Source organism: Peromyscus leucopus, chromosome 5, assembly GCF_004664715.2.
Source record: "Peromyscus leucopus breed LL Stock chromosome 5, UCI_PerLeu_2.1, whole genome shotgun sequence".
Lineage (NCBI taxonomy): Eukaryota > Metazoa > Chordata > Mammalia > Rodentia > Cricetidae > Peromyscus > Peromyscus leucopus.
In genome coordinates, this window is record NC_051067.1 from 47834531 (window position 1) to 47858579 (window position 24049).

Consider the following 24049-nt stretch of genomic DNA (forward strand, 5'->3'; position numbering starts at 1 on the left):
CATCAGGTTACCAGAGAGGGCTGGATGTTTTCTTTTCTTTCACTCTCATCCTCAGCTGGTGTCTCCTCTTTTGGTACCATGTTCTTATTATCTTCCACATTTACTTCTTTGATCTCTGTCTCACTTTCTTCCTTAACTTTTATCTCTTTATTTTCACAATCCTTACATGGCTTGTTAAGAACTTTCTCTGGCAATGCCATCTGAAAGTCAATATTAGCTGACCTGCAGTACTCCTCAAAGCCATATAAGTACCTGGAAACATGCACAGAAGATACATTTGGTAAGAAACATTTCAATATATTAATGAACAGTGTGGGGAAATGCTTTGGTTTGTTTTCTTTGTTTCATCTTTTGAGGCAGCCTGAAGCTGGAGGCAATACATAAGTCTCCTAGGGTCGCAGGTATGCATTTTCATGACTAAGTTACAGAGTTGTTTGTTATCTAAATATGCATTTTGTTTTAGGTTATAATCACTTCAGTGCATTCCAATTATTTATCCCCTGTCTTTTATTGAGAAAAGGTCTAATTATGTAACCCCCAAATTCTTGACCCTCCTATTTCAGCCTCCTAAATTCTGAGATTATAGATGTAGGCCACTATGCCTAGATTTTTCTCTCCCCACTTAAAACAACAACAACAAAGAACCCCACACACAAGTAAAACATTTTTATCAAATAAAGCAAATCGATTTTTTAAAGTTACAGGTAAATGAATTGGGCTAGAAACAATCACTCTGAGTGAGGTAACCTAGCCCCAGAAAGACAATTACACCTTTTCTCTTGTCTGGGAATGTTACTGCTGAACCTTCAGAATATATGTATTTCATTAGGAATACCCACAGAGGTCAGGGAATTACTAAGGAGTCACAGGGAGGGACTTTTAAGGGAGGGAGTAGAATACACTTGTATAAAAGGTTAAAGGGGAATAATGGAACATGAGGGTTAAACTGGAGTGAGGGAGTCAGGGTTATGTTAGGGAAGGGGTATGGATAAATAACACCTTCTGAGAAAAACATTACCCTATAATGGCAACAATGCCCATACTAGACACCAGAGGATAACAAATAAAAAAAGTCCAGTGAAGGTATGAGTTACTTCCTTTGGAGTTATTGGACTGACGGTCTAAAGACAACCCCCCACCACGCCCCCAAAACATTCCAGGCTATTGCATTGCTCTTGGTTACTGTTCAGGACTGGATAGTAAGATCCTATTGCTGAAGATACCACATGCTTGAGTAATAGGACATGATGAAATCAAGCTATTACAAACCTGGATATTTCATCCCTACATGCTCACTTTTATAGTGCCGGAAGGTGATATGCAAACTACTGGAAGAGAAAAGTAATCTTCAATCATACCCAGCTATTCTTAACCCTTCAAGCTACAATAATGACTGGCCTGGAAAGGCATGTCCACTAGAGCAACAGTGGCACAAACATTATGGGAGTAAGCAACTACTTTCTGATTAGATTTAAGTCCAACTTCATAGAATGAAACCCATACCCGAGTACCATTATCGGGCTAGGAACCTGTGGCTACACAGGTCACAAGCACTAGGGGAGAGCCTACTACTACTATTGCAGCTAGACAGACATAGAATTAAACCAACTCCTAATGATTTATCATTATACTCATAGATCACCTGAGAAACTCCTATTTGCAGTAGATTATAGATTATAGCTAAGGTACAGAGAATAAGAGACTGCCAAATGGTCATTCATAAAGAGAGAGGGAAAAAGTGTGTGTGTGTGTGTTTGGCACAATCCCCAGCCCAAGAAGCAGAGATCATTTTGGAAGAAGGGATGGAGGTGATAGATGACTACAAAGAAACAGTGTCTTTCAGACACAGCAGGGTAGCTACACACATGAACTCACAGAAGCTGTGACAGAATGTACAAACTCATGCAAACAAAATCCAGACCAAATCTCAGGAAGGAAAAAAGAGTTGGGCACCTAATTCCACCCAAGCTGTGGCTCTATGGGCAAGTGTTAGTGGCTGGGAGAGGGAGAGACAATTTTCTCCAAAGAGTGTAGAACCTGGTAAGTTAACTGCTCTCTAAGTAGAAGACCACACATCCAAGAATATTTGGGCAGCACAAATTGATCTTGAAAGGGGAAAGGGGGGGGGCATGGAGGGAGGGAAGAGAAGGAAGGGGAGAGAGAGAGACAACGTTGAACGTGTGGAGAGGGAAAGGTGAATTGGGGAAGATTGGGGGTGAATATGGTCAACACACACATGAAGCTTTCAAAGAACTTAAAAAATAATACCTGTGGTATGAGTGAAAAGTTATACTCTAAATAAAAGTAACAACAGTAGCTATCAGAAGGATTAGCAGAAGCTATTAAAATTATTAATGGTAAAAATCTATTGTTGAGTATTTCTAATATGCAAGGTATCAGGAACTTTAGTAAAGTTCATAAAATCAGCAGAGTACTCCTAAGAGGTAAATTGTAGTAACCCGCTTTATATAAGAAAACAGCTAATTTAATGGGATCTCTTTGGCTTTGGGACATTTTTTTATTTCTTTTTTTTTTTTTTTTTTTTTTTTTGGTTTTTCGAGACAGGGTTTCTCTGTGTAGCTTTGCGCCTTTCCTGGAGCTCACTTGGTAGCCCAGGCTGGCCTTGAACTCACAGAGATCCGCCTGGCTCTGCCTCCCGAGTGCTGGGATTAAAGGTGTGCGCCACCACCGCCCGGCTGGGACATTTTTAATTTCTATGCAGTACTTTCCTTTTATTTTTCTTCTTCTTCTTCTTCTTTTTTGTTTTTGTTTTTGTTTTTTGAGACAGGGTTTCTCTGTGTAGCTTTGCGCCTTTCCTGGAACTCAATTTGTAGACCAGGCTGGCCTCGAAATCACAGAGATCCGCCTGGCTCTGCCTCCCAAGTACTAGGATTAAAGGCATGCGCCACCACCGCCCGGCTCTATGCAGTACTTTTCAAATGATCCTGGCATTCAATATTTTCTTTACAGATTCTTATATATCTAATATCTAGTAAAAAATTCCATTTTTTTCTAAAATAGTTTAAGTTAAATGATATACCCCATGCTGTTTTCTAGGTAAGATATTGAAGATAAACACACTGAGTACACTGGCTTACTTTTTATAAGCACATTTAACATTGTATCCTGCAGCTGAATTTAAGACAGGGATCCCAAGGTCTTGGTAGACTTGCTTCCAAACAGCTCCACTTTCAATCTAATGGACAAAGAAAATAAAAATTTTCAAAGGTGGGAAGACAGTAATACATTTTACATACATAACAAATATGATGTGCTTTAACATTTCTTGGTTCTAGGCTTAAAAGCATGAAATATACCATGATAAATTTTAAATGTGGCTTACAAATAAAAAGCTTTATTACTCTAACAAATGTCAGACAGTTCTAAGTATCAAAATACTGGGCGATTAGACTTTTAAATAAATTCAGTTATGGTAAATGTCAAAGTGTATGTTTTGCAGATCAATGCTTCTAACAAAAAGAAAAAATTCAAAGTATAGTCTTCTTAGCAAACTCACAAGCTAGTAAATCAAAACTATTCTATGGGCTTAGTAAGGCATTTTAATCTATAGGACATTCTGAGTTGGAGGAATCATGCACATTAAAACACCATCTCAGATCAACTCAACACAGTTTTAGTGAAAGGGAGGGAGAATCTTGGTGTGGTGACACACACCTTTAATCCCTACACTGGGGAAAGAGAAGCAAGTGGACCTTGGAGTTCCAGGCTAGTGAGGGCTACATACTAAGATCCTCATTTTAAAAAGAAAAAGGCAGAAAAAAGTGTTTCCACTCCTGTGGCAGTGCCTTGACTCGACTCACCAGGACTTCATCAAAATCTGACACACTCAACAGGGAATCAGACTTGTCACTGAAAAAAATCATCTTTATTCTGTGTTTCTAAACTGTATTTTTCATCCTAATACTGTTACATTCTTATTAATAAACAATAATTTTAGAGATGACAGACAGGTAAGAAAGTACATTATATGAAAACCACATTCAACCATATAATTTATAGTGAGATTATAGTACTTACGTTATCAAATCCTCCAAGTTTGTGTACAAGTCTGAATAACTTAAAAAGATTCAAATTCCGATACCCAAGCACAGGTCGCTTGTTAATAGGTGTACCTATTAAAACATAAACTATATTAGCACCATGCTACAGATTTTCATCTAAAATCTCAAAAGATTCACATAATACCAATGTTTACCACATACATACTCCACAGGACCTAAAAAAACAAAAACAAAGACAAAAACAAAAACAAAACAACAACCACCACAAAAACAGGAAAAATCCCACAACTTTCTGATCTAAATCCATGTCACCATTTTCTTTACACACCAGATTTTTACAGTCTTACGTTTCTTTCTAGCATCTTCCCTCTGCTGATATAGAGGATGAATATCAAGTAAGGCTTAACAAATTACCAACCTTTCAAACATTAGGGAGACGAAGCTGAGAAAACCTAAAGTACTGAGATACACACTGGGCAGCTGCCAATCAGCTATTTTATGAGGCTTTCTTTGTACTTTCCTTATTAACACTCCAAATGATTCTCCAGTAAAGCTAAACTTGTGTTTCATTCAACAGAGGAAACTCTCAAGGAGACACTAAGGAAAACTACCAAGATGTCCGAAATTAGTAGAGGAAATAAGAAGACAGAGCCAGGCTGACACGCCCTTCCCCAAACCCAGGGGGATGAGTGGATTAGCATATCATTATCATTCTTCTCTATTTAGGCTTTACTCATTTTCTACACTTTTTCTTGTATATCATATAAAACTAGAAGGAAGGCCACACTTCTTAGGCTAAGTCTCCATGCATACAAACAAATAATAGAGGGATCAAAAATATTTAGCAATAAAGAATAAAAAAAGTAATACCCATACTATAACAGCCATTACCATTCGTTAATACAAAAACAAAACCAGAAACAGTTCTAGAAGGTCTAGACTGGCATGGTAAATTTTAAAAGGTTAGCATGTATCTTCTGCCCCGATTTAGTTCATGTGTGCCTGCATGTGTGTGAGACCAGGGACTGAGCAAGTTTTGAACGTGCTAGGCAAGTATTATATTATATATTAAATGAACTATGAACTTTGCCTACTTTTTACTTCATTTGAGATTTTTATTTTATATGAATGATGCTTTGCATGCATGTATGTCTGTGTACCATGTATGCCTGATGGCCTCAGGTCCCATGGAGCCAGAGCTACAGACAGTTGTTAGCTACCACATGGGGTGCAAGTCCTCTGGAAAAAGTCAGTACTGTTGTCCACCGAGCCATCTCTCCATCCCTCCTTCTTACTTTAAATATGGTTCATGTTCTGTACATGTACATGTATGTGGAGGCCAGAGGCATTTTTGTTTTTTCAGTGCCTCTCACTGATTTCACCTATTTGGCTAAACTGGTAGGCATGTCTCTGCCTTCTCAGCATTAGAATTCCATGTACATGCCACCCTACCTTGCTTTTTAAAATATTGGTGATGGGGATTAAACTCATATACTCATACTTACAGGGCAAACACTTTATCAAATAAGTCATCCCTCAGCTTTACTTTTACTTTTGAGACAGGTCTCGCCAACCTGCCTAGGCTGACTTGAATCCTCTTTGGCTCAGCCTCCTGAGTAGCTGAAATAACAGGTTTATACCACTAGGTCCCATTTTAGTCTTTGTCTCCTTTGGAGGGTGTGGTGTAAGAAGGGTTTCATGTAGCCCAGGCTAGCTTCAAATCTGCTAAGTAGCTGAGGATAATCTTAAACTTCTAAATCCTGTCTCCACTGGGAGAGTGCTAGGATTGATTATAGTATTTGTCACAACACTCGGTGTTATGTGGCTTCATGCATGCCAGACAAGCACTGTTACCAACTAAGCCACACCACCAGCCCTATTCTTTACATTTCTTTTGCAAAATTCAGAAAGCTGCCACACTCAGCTGGAGACTGTTACAGTTTTGTTTTGCCCAGACTTCTCTTTTTCTTCGAGTGAGAGGGAGCTTTTTGATACCGGATCTCACTATGTACTCCAGGCTAGCCTCAAGCTCACAATCTTCCTGCACTAAACTCCCTAGTACTGGGATTAAAGACAAGAACCATTACAACCAGCCTACACTTCTTTCTCTATTTCTGGATCTCTACTTGGTTAAATTCTCTTGGTCTGTGAGGCTGGGTCTTAGGAATCAATGCCCAAGCAAGTGTGATCTTTTGTTTTCTATCTTACACACAGTTAAGAATGATACGCTCACCCCCATCTTCCATGAGTTTACACAGCAAGAGTGGCACACTCATCTATCCTCCATGAACTTACACAGTAAGAGCAACACACTCACCTCTATCTTCCATGAACTTATAGAGCTGCTGAAGAAAGTTCTCCCTTTCCTCTGGAAATGGTTCTATTTCTTCCTAATTTTAACCACAGAAGAAAAGATATTGTTTTCCTCAATTCAGAATTTTATTAATGCAAGCAATGTCTTACCAAAAGCAAAAACTAATACTCATTTCAGTATTCCAAAGGCAGTTTACAAAATATTTTATACTACTAAGTTGTTCAAAACCATGTCTAGACATTTTGCACTATAGAGAAGAACACATCCTAAAAGGTATCTCAACAGAATTCCAACTGTTAATTTTTGTATAAGAAAAAAACTCTAATAAAACTGTTGAACTCTGTACTGTTATCAGAGATCTAGTTTTTAAATCAGGGTCACAGGCTCAAGAACACCTACTCTCACTTGTATTAAAATTGGGCTAGAGTTGAACATCAAAGCTGATTCCATTATTGTTCCTCAAGGAACTCGGTAAGCACAGGTCCCATTTGCTCTAAGTATCCTTCATTACAGGCAGCCCCACTGGATAGTACTTCAAGCTTATATGATCAGTGAAGTGGGGAACAAACTTGATCTACAATACCTGAAGATTCAGACTTAGGGAAATCTTCAAGTAATAAAATAGTTCCCCGAATTATCAATTACAAGGGAGGGACTAGCTTCTTGCTGCTGTGGCCAAGGGCTGTGGCAGTAGGGAGCTGGTCCTGAAGCAACCTGCAAGGAGCAGGGTAGTAGGTAAGATTGAGGAACTCACCAATTCATTGACTTTCATCCATTCAACAAACAAAAAGCACCTGTAAGTGTGGGCGCTATGCTAGGTGCTGAATCAAATGAAAGAAGCAGCTATGGAGCCTGCTGTGACAGACATGGTCAGGAGTGACTGCAGCGAATGACTCAGCACACAGAAGCAAGCTGTGCAGTTACTCCAACTGGAAGCAAAGTTCTAACAGTCGTAGGAAATCCAACTAGTATGCTAACAAAGCTAAACGTATTTCTAATTTGGAAAAATCACATTTCCACTGCCATTGTTCTAGTGAATTTTCCCCTTTGTTTTGAGGAGAATTTTTTGGAGCAAAAGACAGTAAATTTTAAAAAACAAAACATTCACATCAATAAACTATTTGGTTGGTACTTAGACAAAGAAAATTGACAACTATTAGCTTGGTTATGATAAACCATATTTCTTAATTTAAACAGCCCACATGTCAGGTTTTGGTAAGGCAGTCAAATATAAATATAAAGAAAAAAAAGATTAAGAAATTATCCTAAATGTTACTGTGGTAAAATATTTTGACTTCAGCCACATCAACTTTGTTTCTATTCCATAAACATCTAAGTTTGTATTGAACTGAAAACGTTTGACTAGTGATCAGATTTGCTTCCACCAGCACCCCCAACCCAGATTTGCTTTGTAAAAATACTTCTAAAACACAAATCTAAGCAATAAAATGTTTGATAACTGATATTTATTGACCATCTTTAGAGGTTATGTACTATGAAAACGCTGAGAATATGAGAATACTGATAACATAGGGAACCTCTCTTTCGGGAGCTTTCAAATATTAGTAAGACAGAAAAACAGGCAATAAGCTTAAATAAGAGTGGTAAGGGAGAGTGTGAGGTGCATGTAAGCACATATAAAAATACATGGGAAAAAGGACACAAAAAAGTTCTACTTCAGAGCATGGAGGGATGAAGTTTCCTAATCTGAGGGATGTTGTGCTTCTGCAGTTTTGGAAACTGACCAGAAGTTTGCTGGGCAGTCCCCACCGCTACTACTATCACACACACATGCAGGATGAGGAATGGACAGGGGAGAGGCATTGGTGCAACTGTGTGAAAGATGAGAAGCAGCAAGGTATGTAAGCAGCTGCTGCTACAGCTCAGAGTTCACAGGGAAAGGGCACAGAGACAAACACGAGAAAGGGGCAGAGGCTAGACCATCATGGAAGCTAGACCATCATGGAGATTCTAAACACAGAATTAGTCCTTTTAACTTTTAACTACTTATAAAATACTGGAGGTAAAAGCCAGGGCCTCCAGCATGCCAGGCAAGCAGCCAAACAATACCTCAACCACAGTTCTCATTTTAACATTTAAAATGAAGGCAGACCTAGGCCAGACTGAAACAGAAAAGTTTCTATGCTATCCTTTGTCACAGCACTCTAAAACATAACTTCCAAAAAACTCTTATTTCATTAATTTTTTTACTTCAATTAAATGATAAAATCCCCAAACTGAAAACACTAAATATTCACAGAAATTACTGTGATTTTCCAAATAAAAAACACAGTTCACTTCATGATCAATACAGTAGGTGTTATTATCTGCACATCACTTACTCGGTAATTTTTTGTGTTAGAGTACCTGTCACCTGCAGACCTGAAGTCACAATAAAACCTAAAATTTTAACTCCATGACCAAAATTAATGCAAGAGGAAACCCATGTGTATGAAATTGAAATGCTTGCATTCCATGAATCTAAAAGATGTTAACCTTCACTTTTTTCTTTAATGCTGGCTGGACATTATTCTGGACACTTTTCCGAAGTATGATGGTAATCGTAAAGATGTACACCTATCATAAGGTGGTAACTATCGACATGACAGTGCAAACCAGCTAAGGACTAGGTAGTATTTTAGTCATCTTAAAAAGTGAAAGCCCCCCAAAATCACCTAAGATGAGAGTATCAAATTACTCTGAACCCTTCAAGCCGACATTTCTGTTTTCAGCTAAGAAGAAAACAAATTGATAAGACAAAATTTTATGAAGAAAAGATTACTAACAGTAAAACATTACTTAACATTTTAAAAGGCATCAACTGTTTTTATTTACCTCTTCTTCACTGCTATTATCTTCTTTCTCTTTTTCATCATCTTCCTCCTCCTCCTCTTCCTCAGCTTCACTACTGGAGCTATCTTCTTTCAACTCAGTCTTCCAGTTAGCAGGAATAGTTCTACTTTTGTGAAACTCAAGTGCCTGATCAAAGGCTAGAAACAGATTATAACGTTAGCAAACTGGACAGATTAAAACAACTGAATTATCTAAAAATATTAAATATGACAACGGAACTGTCTCAAACTATTACCTATGATATAAGCTGTGGTGTTAGCACTGACATTTGTTAAGTGTGCGCTCGGTTCCTAGTTCTGTGCTAAGCTGTTCTATGAAGTCACTCACTCCACCCTTTTAATTGTAGACACAGGAGACCCACATTCTACCTAGTGAAGCCCATCGCTACCCCTGGAAGGGTTCTTAGATAAAAACAAAAACAAGAGGAAACGAGCAATTTTCTTCTTTTAAATGGAAATTAAGCTTATGTACTACAAACAAATTTTAAAAAGTTGAGTCGATGTTTTATTCAGCAATTACAAAATAGTACCATTATCAAGGACAAAAAAAAACTAACTAGAAATGTTCTTTGCAACTCTAACTGAACCAAACTTGAAATTCTGTTAATAATAAGTTTAAACTAAAATTGGCTAGAAACAATTAACTTTTTATACTATGTGGTATTAATTATAAAAGTCATAATTCGTTATGATTTTAAGGCAGTCTACTGACTGTAACAGATAAAAAAAAACCTGAAAACAGTAATTTACAATGGGGAAAAAAAGGGAAGTAACAAAGGCAATTACAGTATTATATCTTCTCTGTTAGATATAACTATTAGAGTCTTTTGCCTGGGAATATTTATTAGCAGAGTTAACAAATCAAAATTACCAAGATTTTGTCAACCCTGTAAATCAATAGTGAGTTTACTAGGGAAAATTCAAATTACTGAAATAGCTAATAATATGTTTTTTTAACTGCTGTTCCAGATTATTACCTTAATTAGAACTTCTACCAAAGAAAGATATATAACAAGATACATGAGTTTTCAAAATGTAATCTACTGAAAAATGTTAATAAGTAAAAGAAAACTTAAAAAGTCAAGAAAATTAATTTATACCAGGTGGCGGTGGCATGTGCCTTTAATGTCAGCACTTGGAAGGTAGAGGCAGGGAGATCTCTTGTGAGTTCAAGCCCAGCCTGGTCTAAAGAGTGAGTTCTAGGGCAGTTACACAGAAAAACTCTGTCTAAAAAAACAAAAACAAAAAAGAAGGTTTTAAATGACTTATAATCTCTCCAAGCCTGTTCCCTTACCTGGTTTTAACAGAGCATCGGGCTTCAGTGCAGTGTCACTAGTAATTTCATGGACATCTTTTCTTGGAACTGAAGTACTGCATTATTCAATTATAAAGATGAGAAAATGAGAGATTAAGACCACAGTCATCAAATCACAGACAAATATCAAAAAATGAGAACATTAGTATGAGTAATAAAAAACAACTATACATAGGGCTATAAGTTCCAATCACACACTGTCTATGGAAGAATCCTACCTTAAGATTTGTTTCATTTATACCTGGGTTCAAATTCCAGAACCAGAAAAGAGGGAAATGGTATCAAACAGTCCTCTGCCTAGAAACAAATGCTGAACCTCTACAGCAATGTAATAACGAAAACAAGCATTTGAATGATAGAACACATAAATGGAATGAGGAAGAAATCAACAGTAAAACCTGCCATTATCTTGGGATAATAATGAAATTAGTTTAAGGTAGGATAAAAATATGCCTGTTAATAAATTTCTCTTGTTTTTCTTTGTTCTGGGGGTGTTCTCAACAATGTTTCAAGAATTATTTTAGGATTATAAATTAACTTCTAAAATGAAATTGGGCTTCTTATGGAATGTCTCAAGCCTAAGGAGAGTTATGCAAAAGACTGGGACAGGTTAAATAATAATACCATTTATTATTCTCTAATTTAAATAAACTAAAATTTGGCGTCTCTATATTTGGTTTGTACTAATCGTCCCCCACCACCACCACCAAAAACCAAAAACCCAAAATTTAAAAAATTTAAAAAAAACCAAAAAAACCCAAATTGTGAAAACAGAATTTTCAATGCTCCTTCTCTTTAAAACCTTGTTTGGTGGCTAGAAAGATGGTTCAGGGGTCAAGAGCATGTCTGTTCTTCAAAAGGACCAGACTTTGATCCCTAGCACCCATAAGGAAGCTCACTACTGTCTGCAACTCCAGGTCCAAGGGATCTGACACCCTCTTCTAGTCTCCAAGGACACCAGAAACACAAAAGTGCACACAGACATACATGCAGGCAAAACATTCATACATATAAAATTAAATTTTAAAAAATTAAATCTTTTATTTTAAAAATTTCAGGCATACAAAAGTGGGTAACAATTGTGCAAATAAGTCTCATACACACCTCAGTCAGATCACAGCAGTCAGAAACTCACTGTTTCATTTACAGCTCTACATACCTCCCTCCCACCTCCACACATTATATACTTCATTTTTCATTATGAATCTTTAAAACACTTTAATGAAAGTATATTATTAAATATCTAAACATGATTACCTTTTCTAGTTTTAGCCAGAAGTAACTGGCAAATGAAACTGTACATATTTAAAGCATACAGTGTGATAATTTAACACACACATACTATAAGAAATGACTGCCACAATTCAATTAATTAACACATCTATTACCTGACAGTTACCTTTTGAGGGAATGGAGTGGGGAGTGAGAAATACCAAGTACATAAGATGTATCAAGCAAGAACTACAACTGCCACATTATCTGGAAGACTCTGAAGCATGAAACTGAACTCTTATGCCCTTTAACTACCATCTCCCCATCCCTCTACTCCCCCAGATGTAATTTATTTCTTAATATGAAACAAGTACTCAAATTTGGTGTTGAAATGTATTTGATTATCTCAATTTTGTTAAAGTTGTTTTCATAGATTATTTTCAAATTTACTTTTCAGAACTTGAAAACCTAAACACTAAACCTCAAGAAGTGGTGACCTAAAGGTACTGACAACTAGTAAGACTCAGGAGAAAATTATTTTGCTTCATCTGTGCATAGTAGCATGAACTTGTAGTCCTGGTTATTAGGAGGCTGAAATGGTATGATATTGAGCCCGGGAGAGTGAGAAAAGGCTGGGGAAGAGGAGGAAGGGAAAGAGAAAAGGAAACATACAGTTTCTATATCTATTTAATTCTTCTAAGTAAAACTGAAAATTCAGAACTCTTTTATAAAAAAACTTCTTCAAGAAAGACTGCTTTCTTGCCATGTGGAATGCATTTTCAAAAAATACATTAAAATCCTAAGATCATGGTAAGAAGCCATTCAATTAGTGGTTCTCAACCTTCCTAATGCTGCAACCTTTAATATAGTTCCCCAACCATAAAATCATTTTCATTGCTACTTCCTAACTGTAATTTTACTATTGTTATGAATCCTAATGTAAATATCCGTACTTTCTGATGGTCTTAGGCAACCCCTGTGAAAGGGTCATTCAACCCACAAAGGGGTTATGACCCACAGATTGAGAGCCATTGCAATATATCTTAGTTAGAAATAAAGAGTAAATAATCAAGAGCAAACCCTAAGACCCCTGACATGGCCCAGCAGGTAAAGATACATGGTGTCAAGCCTAAGAGCCTGAATTGAGTCCCCATAACCCACATGGTAGAAGGAGAAACAACTCCAACAAGATGTCTTCTGAACTCTACATGTACACAATGACACTAACGCACCCCCCACCACAAGTAAATAAACAACACTGAAGAAACAGCATATTAGGAGCTCGTTAGATCCATTAAACATCAAATCTGCCTAAAAAAACCATCAAGTTATACATGACTAAGATACTGCTATGTCTATGGTAGCAGACCCAATGAGTAAAGAAAGACACCCTAAGACTTCCAAAGAGTGTGAAAGCCATTCTCTTTGAAGTATAAAGGCATAAAGGTCAAAAGGAATAACTAAACTTATCATTTAACATCCTAATTTGGAAAACCTGGCTTACATGGGATAGATTCTAAAAATCACATGAACAATACTTACAATTTGCCATCTTTGAAAGATCGAACAAGAATATTGTCTTTTTTCACAGCAATCTCATCACTACAGTCAGGACAAACCACCTTTAAAAGAAAGTATAGAACTATCATAAGTGAAAGTATATTTAGTTATTTACACACCTGCTATCTAAATGTTTCTGAAGGTGTAGGGCAGCACTATGGGGCTGAAGAAAGGACAAGGGCCAGTGTACCCAGAGTCTCATATACCAAATGCTAAAAGCTTGTAGAATGATCTAACACAAAAGTATGTTGTAATAGATTTGCTTTACAGCTGGGCATAGGGACACATGCCTTCAATCCTAGCACCAGGAAGGAGAGACAGGCAGGTCTCTGTTCCATGAGTTCCAGGCCAGAGTACTCCATAAATTCAATCCTGAGAACCCAGGTGGTGTTAGGAGAGAACTAACCAACAAGCTGTCTTCTTACTTCCACATGCACACTATACGTAAGGCCATGGCATATGCCCCATGAATAAGTACAATTTCAAAATTTAAATAAATAAATAAATAAATAAATAAATAAATAAATAAATAAATAAATAGATAGTGAATTATTGGGCCAATCAGATGGCTCAGTGAGTAGATTCCTGCTGTCAAGACTGACAATCTGAGTTAGATTACTAAGGACTAGCACTGTAGGAAAGAACTAATTTCCACAAATTGTCCTCTGACCTCCATAGGCATGTGCTAGCACTCACACCCACCAAAAATAAATAAATAAAAATGTAAAAAAAAAAAAAAAATGTCTTGCTATGAAGAGAATGGCCCACATAAGTATAAGAGCTGAAAGCTACAGCTGCTGTAGTGACCTAGGTGAGTAATGGCTTGCATGTCAAGTAATGGCAACAGAAAATTTAAGGGAGAAAAAGCACCAAAAGTAGAAAGGTGAGACAGACAAGAAGAAAAACTTGGTTTTGTCTTTTGCAAATGGCATGTAAAAAGAAAGCTACTGAAGGGGCCGAGAGGAAGGAGAAAATAAAGAGTCTGGGTCTCAAGCTTCAAGATGACTAACTGGCAAATATACAAGTCTTGCACTTATCCAAGTTAATAAAATTTAGGGATCAAAATCTTATTAAGCCAAATGTTATGTAATCAAAACACTTCAGGAGGCAGAGACAGGAATATCAGGAGTCTAAGGCTGCCCTCAACTACTCATCAAGTTTTAGGCCAGCCTGTCTCAAAATAAAACATTAAAAAATAACAAACAAAAAGTATTCTGAAACTTGCAGCCCATGAGCTCCCTATGAGCTACAGATTTTGTAAATGCACATACAGCTGTTCATCGCGGTATTCCCTAGTACCAACTGAAGCTATAAAGAGAAGAGGACATAACCCTGAAGAGAACAGTCACATTTTATAAACTTGAATCACAACACTATAATTAGTTAGGAGAACTTAATGAAGACTGAAAAGGAGGACCATGAAACCGCCAAACTTGAGATTTCCTTACTTTAAAAAGGGAATATATACCACTTATTTCCTAGTTTCAATTAAGATTAAATGAGGCTACTTATCTTGTTTGAAACAAGGGCCCAAAGAAGGGTTTATAAAAAGATACTGTCACTGGGCACTGTGGCTCAGCCTAGTGATACCAGCACATGGAAAGCTAAGGCAGAAGGTTCTTTAGTTCAAGATCTGCCTAATTACATAGAAAAAAATATTATCTCAAGAAGTAACAAAAGACATGCTGGATAGATGTCTCAGTTAAGAATACTTCATACTCTTCCAGCAGATGCCAGTCAGGTGGCTTACAACCACTTGTATCCAATGTCTTCTAACCTCATAGGCACCCTCATACACATAGTATACACTCACACAGAAACATAAAATAATTTAAATTTAACTTTAAAAAAACTTTCAAATAGGACATGAATTAGAATCCCTAGCAATTATATAAAGCCAGGAATGGCTAGGTGGTAATGGCACACACTTTTAATTCCAGTACTTGGGAGGCAGAGACAGGCAGATCTCTGTGAGATAGAGGCCAGTCTGGTCTACAGAGAGTTCCAGGACAGCCAAGGCTACACAGAGAAACCCTGTCTCGAAAACCAAAAATAAAATCAAGTCAGGCAGCCTGACCCTAGGACCCCAGTAGGGGCGGGGGTAGGGTAGTCCTTAATTTGGCTAATCAAAGTCACAGAGTTTGTGTGCATATGTGGCTAAGTTGTTTCACAGAAGTACATTTTATTTGCACATATAAACAGTGTCTTTATCAAAGTGCCTCCCCCACACACACACCCTTCTAGCATTCCTCTTTAAACCTTTTTTTTTTTTTTAACAGTCTTGGGGTAAAGGGAGGACTGCAGGAGTGTGTAGATCAGAGGACAAATGGCAGGAGTCAGTTCTCTACTTCTACTCCTAAGTTTCAGGTCTGGAATTCAGATCATCGGGGCTGGTAGTAAGCTAAACCTTTACCAGCTGAGCAATGGCTGACCTGGCAATAAGAATATGAGTGTCAATTCACAAAAAGTCTGCCCTTCTTTTGCATTTTAGACTTCATAGAGGACTTAGAAGTTCCAAAAGTTTACATCATGACTTTTCTACCCAAAACACCCAGTTTCTTCATTACAAAAACCACCTCTCTTAGACATCACCTTAGACTTGTTTGTAATGAAAAAATCTGGGAAATAATCTTTATTGATTTAATGAGGCAAGACACTCTCTCCTATTTTGTACCTAAAAAACCCGACTGGTTAGAAAAGCCAATGTTTCCCTGATAAACTCAGCTAGTTAAAAAACTAAACTGTTCCTAGCCAGGCGTGGGTGGTACACACCTGTAACCCTGGCTCTTGGGAGGTGAAGGTGGGAGGATCAAGAATTTAAAGTCAACCTAATTACACAGATAACTGGAGGCCAAACTGTACTACATGAAACCTTGTCTTTAAAAGGGAGGGGGAAGTGAATGGCTCAGCAGTAACATGGTTTAGTGGTTAAGAGCACGTGTTGCTCCTGCACAGGACCCAGGTTCAGTTTCCAACACCCACTTGGCAGCTCACAGTTGTTTATAATTTCGACTTCAAGGGATCCAGCACCTTCTTCTGGCCTCCACAGGTACATATACACACATAAAAGCAAATACTCATACACATAAACTAAAATTGTATGTATCTTATGTATATAAGTGCTCTATCTGAATACAGAACCAGCATGCTAGAAGAGGGCATCAGATCCCACTATAGATAGTTGTGAACTACTCTGTGGGTGCTAGGAATTAAACTTAGTACCTCTGGAAGAGTAGCCAGTGCTTTTAACTGCAGAGCCATCTCCCAGGCGTCCCCAAATATGTATTTTAAAAAAACAAGAATTTAGCTGGGCGGCGGCGGCGGCGGCGGTGGTGCATGCCTTTAATCCCAACACTTGGGAAGCAGAGGCAGAGGCAGGTGGATCTCTGTGAGTTCGAGACCAGCCTGGTCTACAGAGTGAGTTCCAGGACAGTCAAGGCTACATACACAGAGAAACCCTGTCTTGAAAAGCAAAAAAAAAAAAAAAAAAAAAAAAAATTTAGTCTTTCATACTCAATACTTACCAGTGCAGGAAACCACAGTGCTTTCTTTTTATCCAAACTAACATAATCTACACAAACAACTTTGCCTAGTAGCTCATCAGTCTGTTTCCTATCATCCTCATCATCATCACTGGATGAGGAGGAAGATTCCTCCTCTGGTCTAGAAAGAAAAAAAAAAAATAAGACATTCTCATTTACCTTCAGGAAGATAAATAAACCAATAGTTAGCAGGCTATTTCAGAACTTTCCCACTTTCCCCAAAAGCTGAAAATTAACTCTTTTCCATTTTAAATCATTCTCTAAATCTCCAAACAGTAACAGCAAGCTTATCTTCAAACAAAGTACATCATATCCCCCATAAACTTTGGAATTTACTATTTTGAAAAATAAGGGAGAAGGAAGGCATAGGCATAGTAGTGCACACCTAGAATTCTAACCAACAGTCAGGAGGACTAGGCAGGAGGATCTGAAGCTTGAGGCTAGCCTGGGTTACATATCAAGACATGTCGCAAAAGATAAAACAAAGATTAAGGAGAAAAACCAGAATAGCACAACGAGTCCCCAAATCTTGAAAAAGCTGAAGGCCCATACTACATATCCCAGTACTATATTACAAGATAGGAGATCCCGGGGTCAATTTGTAAACATCCAAGGAGATAGTCTTCTGGCATTCCTAATACTGAGAAAACTTAAAAAGGGAGAAGGCAAGGGTTGGAGAGACGGCTGCTCAGGAGTTAAGAACACTGGCTATTCTTCGAGAGGAACAGGTTAGATTCTCAACACTCATGTGGTGGCTCACAAGCCTCTCTAACTCTAGTTCCATGGGAATCAATGCCCACTTCTGGCCTCTGTGGGCAATGCATATATATGGTGGTGGACAGACATACATTGCAGGCAAAACATCCATACACAGAAAATAAAATCTAAAACAAAAAGGCAGATTTTCTTTTTAACTGGAAGTTACTTTGAGGGGGCAAGGAGACAATCTAGTTAAGAAACCACCACAGCAATCCTTAACAGCAAATGAACTGAGAAGTTCAGCATGGTTCTTCTGTGTTGCTGTAAAATACCTTACAGGAACTCAGAATACTGCACTGGGCTACTAAATGAGGAAGATGTCAACTATCAAAAAGAAAAATCTGAAATCAGGCACTATACTTCCTTGACATTAGAAAAAAGCTGCACATAATTCTATAAAAAGGAGAAAAAGACAAAGAAAACATACCTTATATTGAGTATCATGACAAGAAAATCCACAATTAATACTGAAAAAAAGATTTCTAACAACTAACAGCTCAAACGCAATTCTAGTTTCAACAAGTCATTTTATTTTAGACAAGTCAGAATCAATTTCATACTTCATGTGTTATAGACTTTAAAAAGATTAATTTTTAGGAGAAAAAAAAAAAGTATCTTTTGGGATCAGATAACAGCAAAGTAGCAACTCCTGAACAATTTTGTGAGCATATTTAAAATTCTAAGTAACAAAATTTTAAAAGGCATTGTTTATAATATACAAACCAAATTCACAGACCTATAAATATTAAATTAAGACATTAATTTTCCAGATATTTGTTAGCACTGTTATAGGGTGAAACTTACAAAAACCTCTGTTAGGGAAAAAAACAAACAAACAAACAAAAAAACCTGCAAATTTCGTTAGGCTTTATTCCTGATGGGAAGTGATAGCAGAAGCTCAAAATCTTCCTAAACAAACTTTTAACAGGTTATTAAAAATAAAACAGTAGCCAGGCAGTGGTGGCGCACGCCTTTAATCCCAGCACTTGGGAGGCAGAGCCAGGCGGATCTCTGTCAGTTCAAGGCTCTGTACAGAGCGAGATCCAGGACAGGCACCGAAACACTATCTTGAAAAAAACCAAAGAAAAACAATAACAAAGCTAGGGAGTAAAGCACACAGAAACAAGTCTATAATTCTAAATATTGTATTTTGTGATGATATTTTATTTGTGCTGTAACAAATAAAGCTTGCCTGGAGATCAGAGTGTGGAGCTAGCCACTAGAGATCAGGCAGTGGTGGCACACAACCTTTAATATCCCAGTACTTGGGATCTCATGCCTTTAATTCCAGCACTTGGGAGGAGGAAACAGAAAATGATAAGGCTGAGTGGAGACAGGAGCTCAAGCCTTTCAGTCTGAGGATTTCTAAAGGTTAAGTCTTTCTAGTGACTGGCTGATGTGCTAACTTTCACCCTGATCTCTCACTCTGGGTTTTTATTAAGACCAACTAGAATTCGCGCCACAGATTTCCTTGGGCAGAATAAAACACAACCTCTTTCCAAAACAAGAACACGGTAAGGGTAAAATGCAGTTGAGTTTACACAGTAAGAACAATAACTTACTTTATATAATTAACAAGGTAAAGTTGGTCTTGAAAAATTCTTGGACTTAACTAGGATTAACTAAAGGCAGGCTGTAAATTAAGTGGACGGTATCAAAAACAATAAATTTCAGAATAAATGGGGCACATTAACCAGTATGTAGATTTATAGTTGCTGAAAGAAAAACAAAGGTAGTTCTACAATATTGGGACAATGAAGTCCTGGGAAACTTAGGAAAATATAACCTTACTTACATTTGTACAAAAAGAATTGGTTATTTTGGTTGTTTGTAACAAGGTCTTATTATGTATCCCAGGTTGATTGCAAATTTGTCATCTACCTGCTTCAGCCTCCCAAGAGCTAGGATTAGAGGGGAATGCCACACCAGGCCTGGCTAAACATACATTTGAAGTGACCACTGTTAGAACCATAATGAAGACATTTTTCAAAGGAGTAAGTGAAAAGGAAATGAAGGTCACAAGAATGCCCTTACAATCTAGGTCCAAGACTCTTTTGTAGAGATAAGAAACAGGAGGACGAACTGAGATAAAGAGAGGGGTATTTCAAGCTGTGATATTTACTTACGATGCACCAAGCAAGAACACTATCAGAACCCTCAGCACTGAGACCACCAACCACAGTAGTGAGAGGTGAGCAATAGCCAGTAAAACCAGAAACAGAGGTGGGTTTCCTCTCCAAAACCCCCCAGCTTTCAAACATCACATGTAAATCCCATCTCTCACTGCATGATGAGATTCTCAACAGAATAACTGATTTAACGTGTTTGCTAGTTACTAAGAAGCAGCACCTACATAACTTCATTCTCATGTTCAATGCTGAACTGTTTCTTTCTTTAACATTAAAGACTTTCTAGTATGTCTTTTAGTCATTTTAATAGATCAAATCTATGTGATATTCCATATTAAATCTATTTTGAATTTATTCTTGCATTTCTGGGTGATGTGTAAAATGGTAAAATATTGAAATTTTACTCTAATTTTCAAAATAAAAAAAACAATTCTTAGCCAAGTGGTGGTGGTGCATGCCTTTAATCCCAGGCAGAGGCAGGCATATCTCTGTGAGTTCCATGCCATCCTGGTCTACAGACTTGAGTTCGAAGCCAGCCAGGAGGGAGATCTCTTTACATACTGACATATAATCATGATATCTTTTCTTGTAAATACATGATCATTCTATATAGTCCTTGTATTCTAGACTTTGCACTGGGACTGCTCGTCCAGACAAGTCTATCCAAATACCCTCAAACCTGTACTTGCTATATAAGATGTGTGTGTGTGTGTGTGTGTGTGTGTGTGTGTGTGTGTGTGAGAGAGAGAGAGAGAGAGAGAGAGAGAGAGAGAGAGAGAGTGAGACAGAGACAGAGAGAGAGAGAGAGAGAGAGAGAGAGAGAGAGAGAGAGAGAGAGAGAGAGAAGTATCTGTGTGTGTTCAGGAGCGAGAGAGGATACCCACAGAAGCCAAGTTATCAAATCCCCTGGAGTTGGAGTTACAGTGGTAGCCCAATGTGGGTGGGTACTGGAACTAAACACTGGTCCTCTGCAAGGGAAGCAATAGTTCTTAACTGCTGAGCCATCTCTCCAGATAGTTATCCTCACCAGTGGATGTGAGACTGAAATTAAACAGTATTGAGTGTGCTTACCCACCTTCCATCTTGAGGGTTCAGAAACAATCAGATTTAATATCTGACTTTATATACTGAAAGCATTCACTTAAGGTTTTTAATAATCCAATATTTATTTTTAGTTGTTAACAATATTTTATTTCAGAATCATATTTTATTTTTAATATATAAATTTTTAATCCAAATCATTAATTTTTATAAAGATAACACTGAGAGAATAAAAGTTAAAATTATTTTTGTTGTCCCATCCACTCCAACTTCTGTTTCTTGCTTCAAGGAAGTTGTTTTTAACCCTTCAAGGTATTTGTCTCATAGGTACTAAGAAAGAAAACTACCACTATAATAGTAAGAAATGAAATTTTATCGATGACATTTAAAGGCACAATATCAGAAAACTAGTCAGACAACTGACTAGTTCTACTCCAAAAGCAGCATCAAGATATATGAGAAAGACCTGAAGGTAAACCCAGCTGTTAAGGCTAGCGGACATGCATGGAGCTTAGGACCATGATGGGGAGTCCAAATCTGCTACTAAAACTGGTATAACCGAAAGATCTCGTTAGCATTTTGCAAATTACAATTTATAAATCATAACTATTGAAACAACACTAGAAAGAAATGAATTCAAATTCACTAACAGTTATGAAAATTGACTTACATATGATTAGATCTTCTTCCTCTATTTGTTTTCTTTCCTATGACTGGAGTGCCAAAATGCTCAGGGTTGGTGAGTGGGAGCTGGTCTAGTGTCTGTGGGTGAGAACACAAATCCATCAAAAGTTATTACTTCTTCATTTTAAACCAAACCAGTGAAATATGCTCATATTTTGAAATTAAATTTTTTTTCTCTCCAAGAAGGCTACATCTTTCCTAATCAAAGAATATTCTAGCTTCAAAGCTTTAGAATAAAGATGAATGAGCCCATACTTGGGAGAGGGGAAGAAGAGAGGGGAAAAAAAAGCCCTAGCTGCCTGTCTAGAAGATTCATTAAGGCCACACACACTCAAAAATCACTAAGATACAAAACAACCAATAGCTTACCCAAAACACACATATGAAGTAGACTCCTACTTATAAGGGTTAATTCCTGGGATGAGGCCAATCACAGCTCAAAAATTTTCCTTGCTCATAGCAAATCAGGATTCATTAAAAAAAAAAAATTATAACAAGTAACTGAAACAAAATTAACCATCAAGATAAGCACCAGTAGCTGGAAAGGGGGCTCCAAAGATATAATTTGTCAAATGTTTTCTGCCTTAAATCTTTTCTAAAGAAAATGTTTAAAATATGACTTTACTATTTAATTTCTTGTTTTCCTTTTAATCTGCAACACACAATATAAGTGCTGTTATGAAAATGAGTATCCTCCTTGATATTAACTACACAGCACACCAGAATGCACTTTTCACAAGCTTCTCTTGTACTTTTTTCAGCCTTTATTTCCTGAAAGTAGATCTAAAAACTAAGGTAGCACTTCAAAGACACTACCTTAATTAACTTTGACCCTTTGATGATCAGTGTTGACAATGTATCTATTTTCTTTTCAACACACACCCCCCCCCCCTTTCCTACCAACAGAATGCTTGCTGTTAGGAGATAGTTTCCTGAGTGCTGGAGAAATGATGGATTCCTGGGAAAATTGTCGAAATAAGGCTGAGGAACTTAAAGTAAGATTTCTTAAAGTTACATATTAGAGCATTATAAAAAGAGTTATCTATGATAGGGCAGAGCACTTGCTGAGCATGCACAAAGACCTAGGTTTGATCCTGAGCACCCTGCAAGAGAAACCAAATAAAGGGAAAGGAATACACAGATGTAGGTTGCATTCCCTTCTATATACTCTCCTTACCAAGCCTTAATATAATAAAATTACAAAATATTTCTCACTGCTTAACTAATATTTTTCCCTCTAGTAAAGGGTAAGCTTCTCAAGTAGAAAACACTCATTTCCACACAGCTCATCAGTGTCCTTAGCACAGCACTGGCACATAGGAAGTAGTTAATGCAACACACCCCTATTATCCTAACTTCCCCTCAGCAAAACATAAATCAAAGTGTACACCTGCACAGACACAGACAACACCCTCCCTGAAGGCACCATAAACATGTAGCTCCTGTTCATACTATTTTGGCCTATACCTGACTTATGAATCCAGCTTCAAATTCACTTTTTTTCTTCTTTTTATTTTATTTTGAGACAGAGTTTCTCTGAGGAGTACTGGCTGTCTTAGAACTTACTCTGTAGACCATGCTGGCCTAGAACTCAGAGATCCACCTGCTTCTACCTCCCAACTGCTGGGATTAAAGATATGTGCCTCCATCTGGCTTAAATTATTCTGATAAAAGAAAAACTATTATATTAGATATTTTTTTACACCAAGCCTTCATCAGGTGAAAAGCCAGGGTTTTAAGACCTCGTATTCACTAAGTAGCAATAACTGGATATGTGATCTAAAACTCATAAATGCAGAAAAAGTATTTCATCATGTCAATTTCCCCAAAGTAGTCTGGCTTCTTGTATATAACCCTTCAAAAGCTGGCTATGCTGGTACAAAGCTGTAATCCCAGCACTTGGGAGAAATGGAAGAGGTTAATGCCACAAGTTCAATATATGCCCAGGCTACAGAGAGAGCAACTTCAAAAAGCCAACACAACAAACCCACAAAACTAAGCCAAATTGTGATGGCACATACCTACAATTCTAGCACTTTAAGGAAGCTTTGAGGAGATAAGGCAGAAGATCAGAATTTTAAGACCAACCTCAACTAACTAGCAAGTTCAAGGTCAGGCAGTGATGCATTGAGAGACCTTGTCTCAAAGGAACAAAAAACAAAACAAACAAAAACCTCTCCTTCAAATACAATGCAGTAATTATTTACTGAAGGCTCTCATATAGAAAACACTGCTGGGAGAAGGAGGAATCACCAAGAAAAGAAAATGTGGTTTTTCCCCCTAAAGCAGTTTAAATTTTAGATAGGGGAAGTAAGCAATAAAAAGATCACATAGCAAGAGTACTAGAGGAAAAGTCCAAAAAAGATAAAGGATGAAGTGATCTAATTTGGGCAAAAAGCCCGTATTATACAGCAGAAAGCATTTCTGGTAGCCTTAAAAGAAGATTCCAGCAAGTGGAGAGGATCTGGGCTCAACAGGAACAAAGACAAGAGAGTACAAGCCACAGTCTGGAAACATCAAGCAGTCTAAAAGTGGTGGACTCTGAGAAATTTAAAATATAAATGAGGAGTCAATCGTTGAAGGAAACTTAAGTATTTTAAAAACGAAACATGGTCTAAC

General features: G+C 37.4%; 1 protein-coding gene across 6 annotated transcripts in view; it reads right to left on the bottom strand.

Annotated features, from left to right (window-relative positions):
- Arid4b (AT-rich interaction domain 4B) overlaps positions 1 to 24049 on the bottom strand; it is a 121075-nt gene that overhangs the window by 38172 nt on the left and 58854 nt on the right. For all 6 annotated transcript variants that reach the window (XR_005091610.1, XM_028859874.2, XM_028859858.2 and 3 more), the window contains exons 7-15: positions 21417 to 21508; positions 16800 to 16938; positions 13258 to 13337; positions 10483 to 10559; positions 9172 to 9326; positions 6340 to 6412; positions 4039 to 4133; positions 3099 to 3196; positions 12 to 252 (exon numbers count right to left, since the gene is read on the bottom strand). Coding sequence is in view for 5 of the 6 variants with exons in the window: in XM_028859874.2 (XP_028715707.1) it covers positions 12 to 252; positions 3099 to 3196; positions 4039 to 4133; positions 6340 to 6412; positions 9172 to 9326; positions 10483 to 10559; positions 13258 to 13337; positions 16800 to 16938; positions 21417 to 21508 (1050 nt within the window). In the remaining variant the exon portion in view is untranslated. The remainder of the gene's footprint in view (positions 1 to 11; positions 253 to 3098; positions 3197 to 4038; positions 4134 to 6339; positions 6413 to 9171; positions 9327 to 10482; positions 10560 to 13257; positions 13338 to 16799; positions 16939 to 21416; positions 21509 to 24049) is intronic.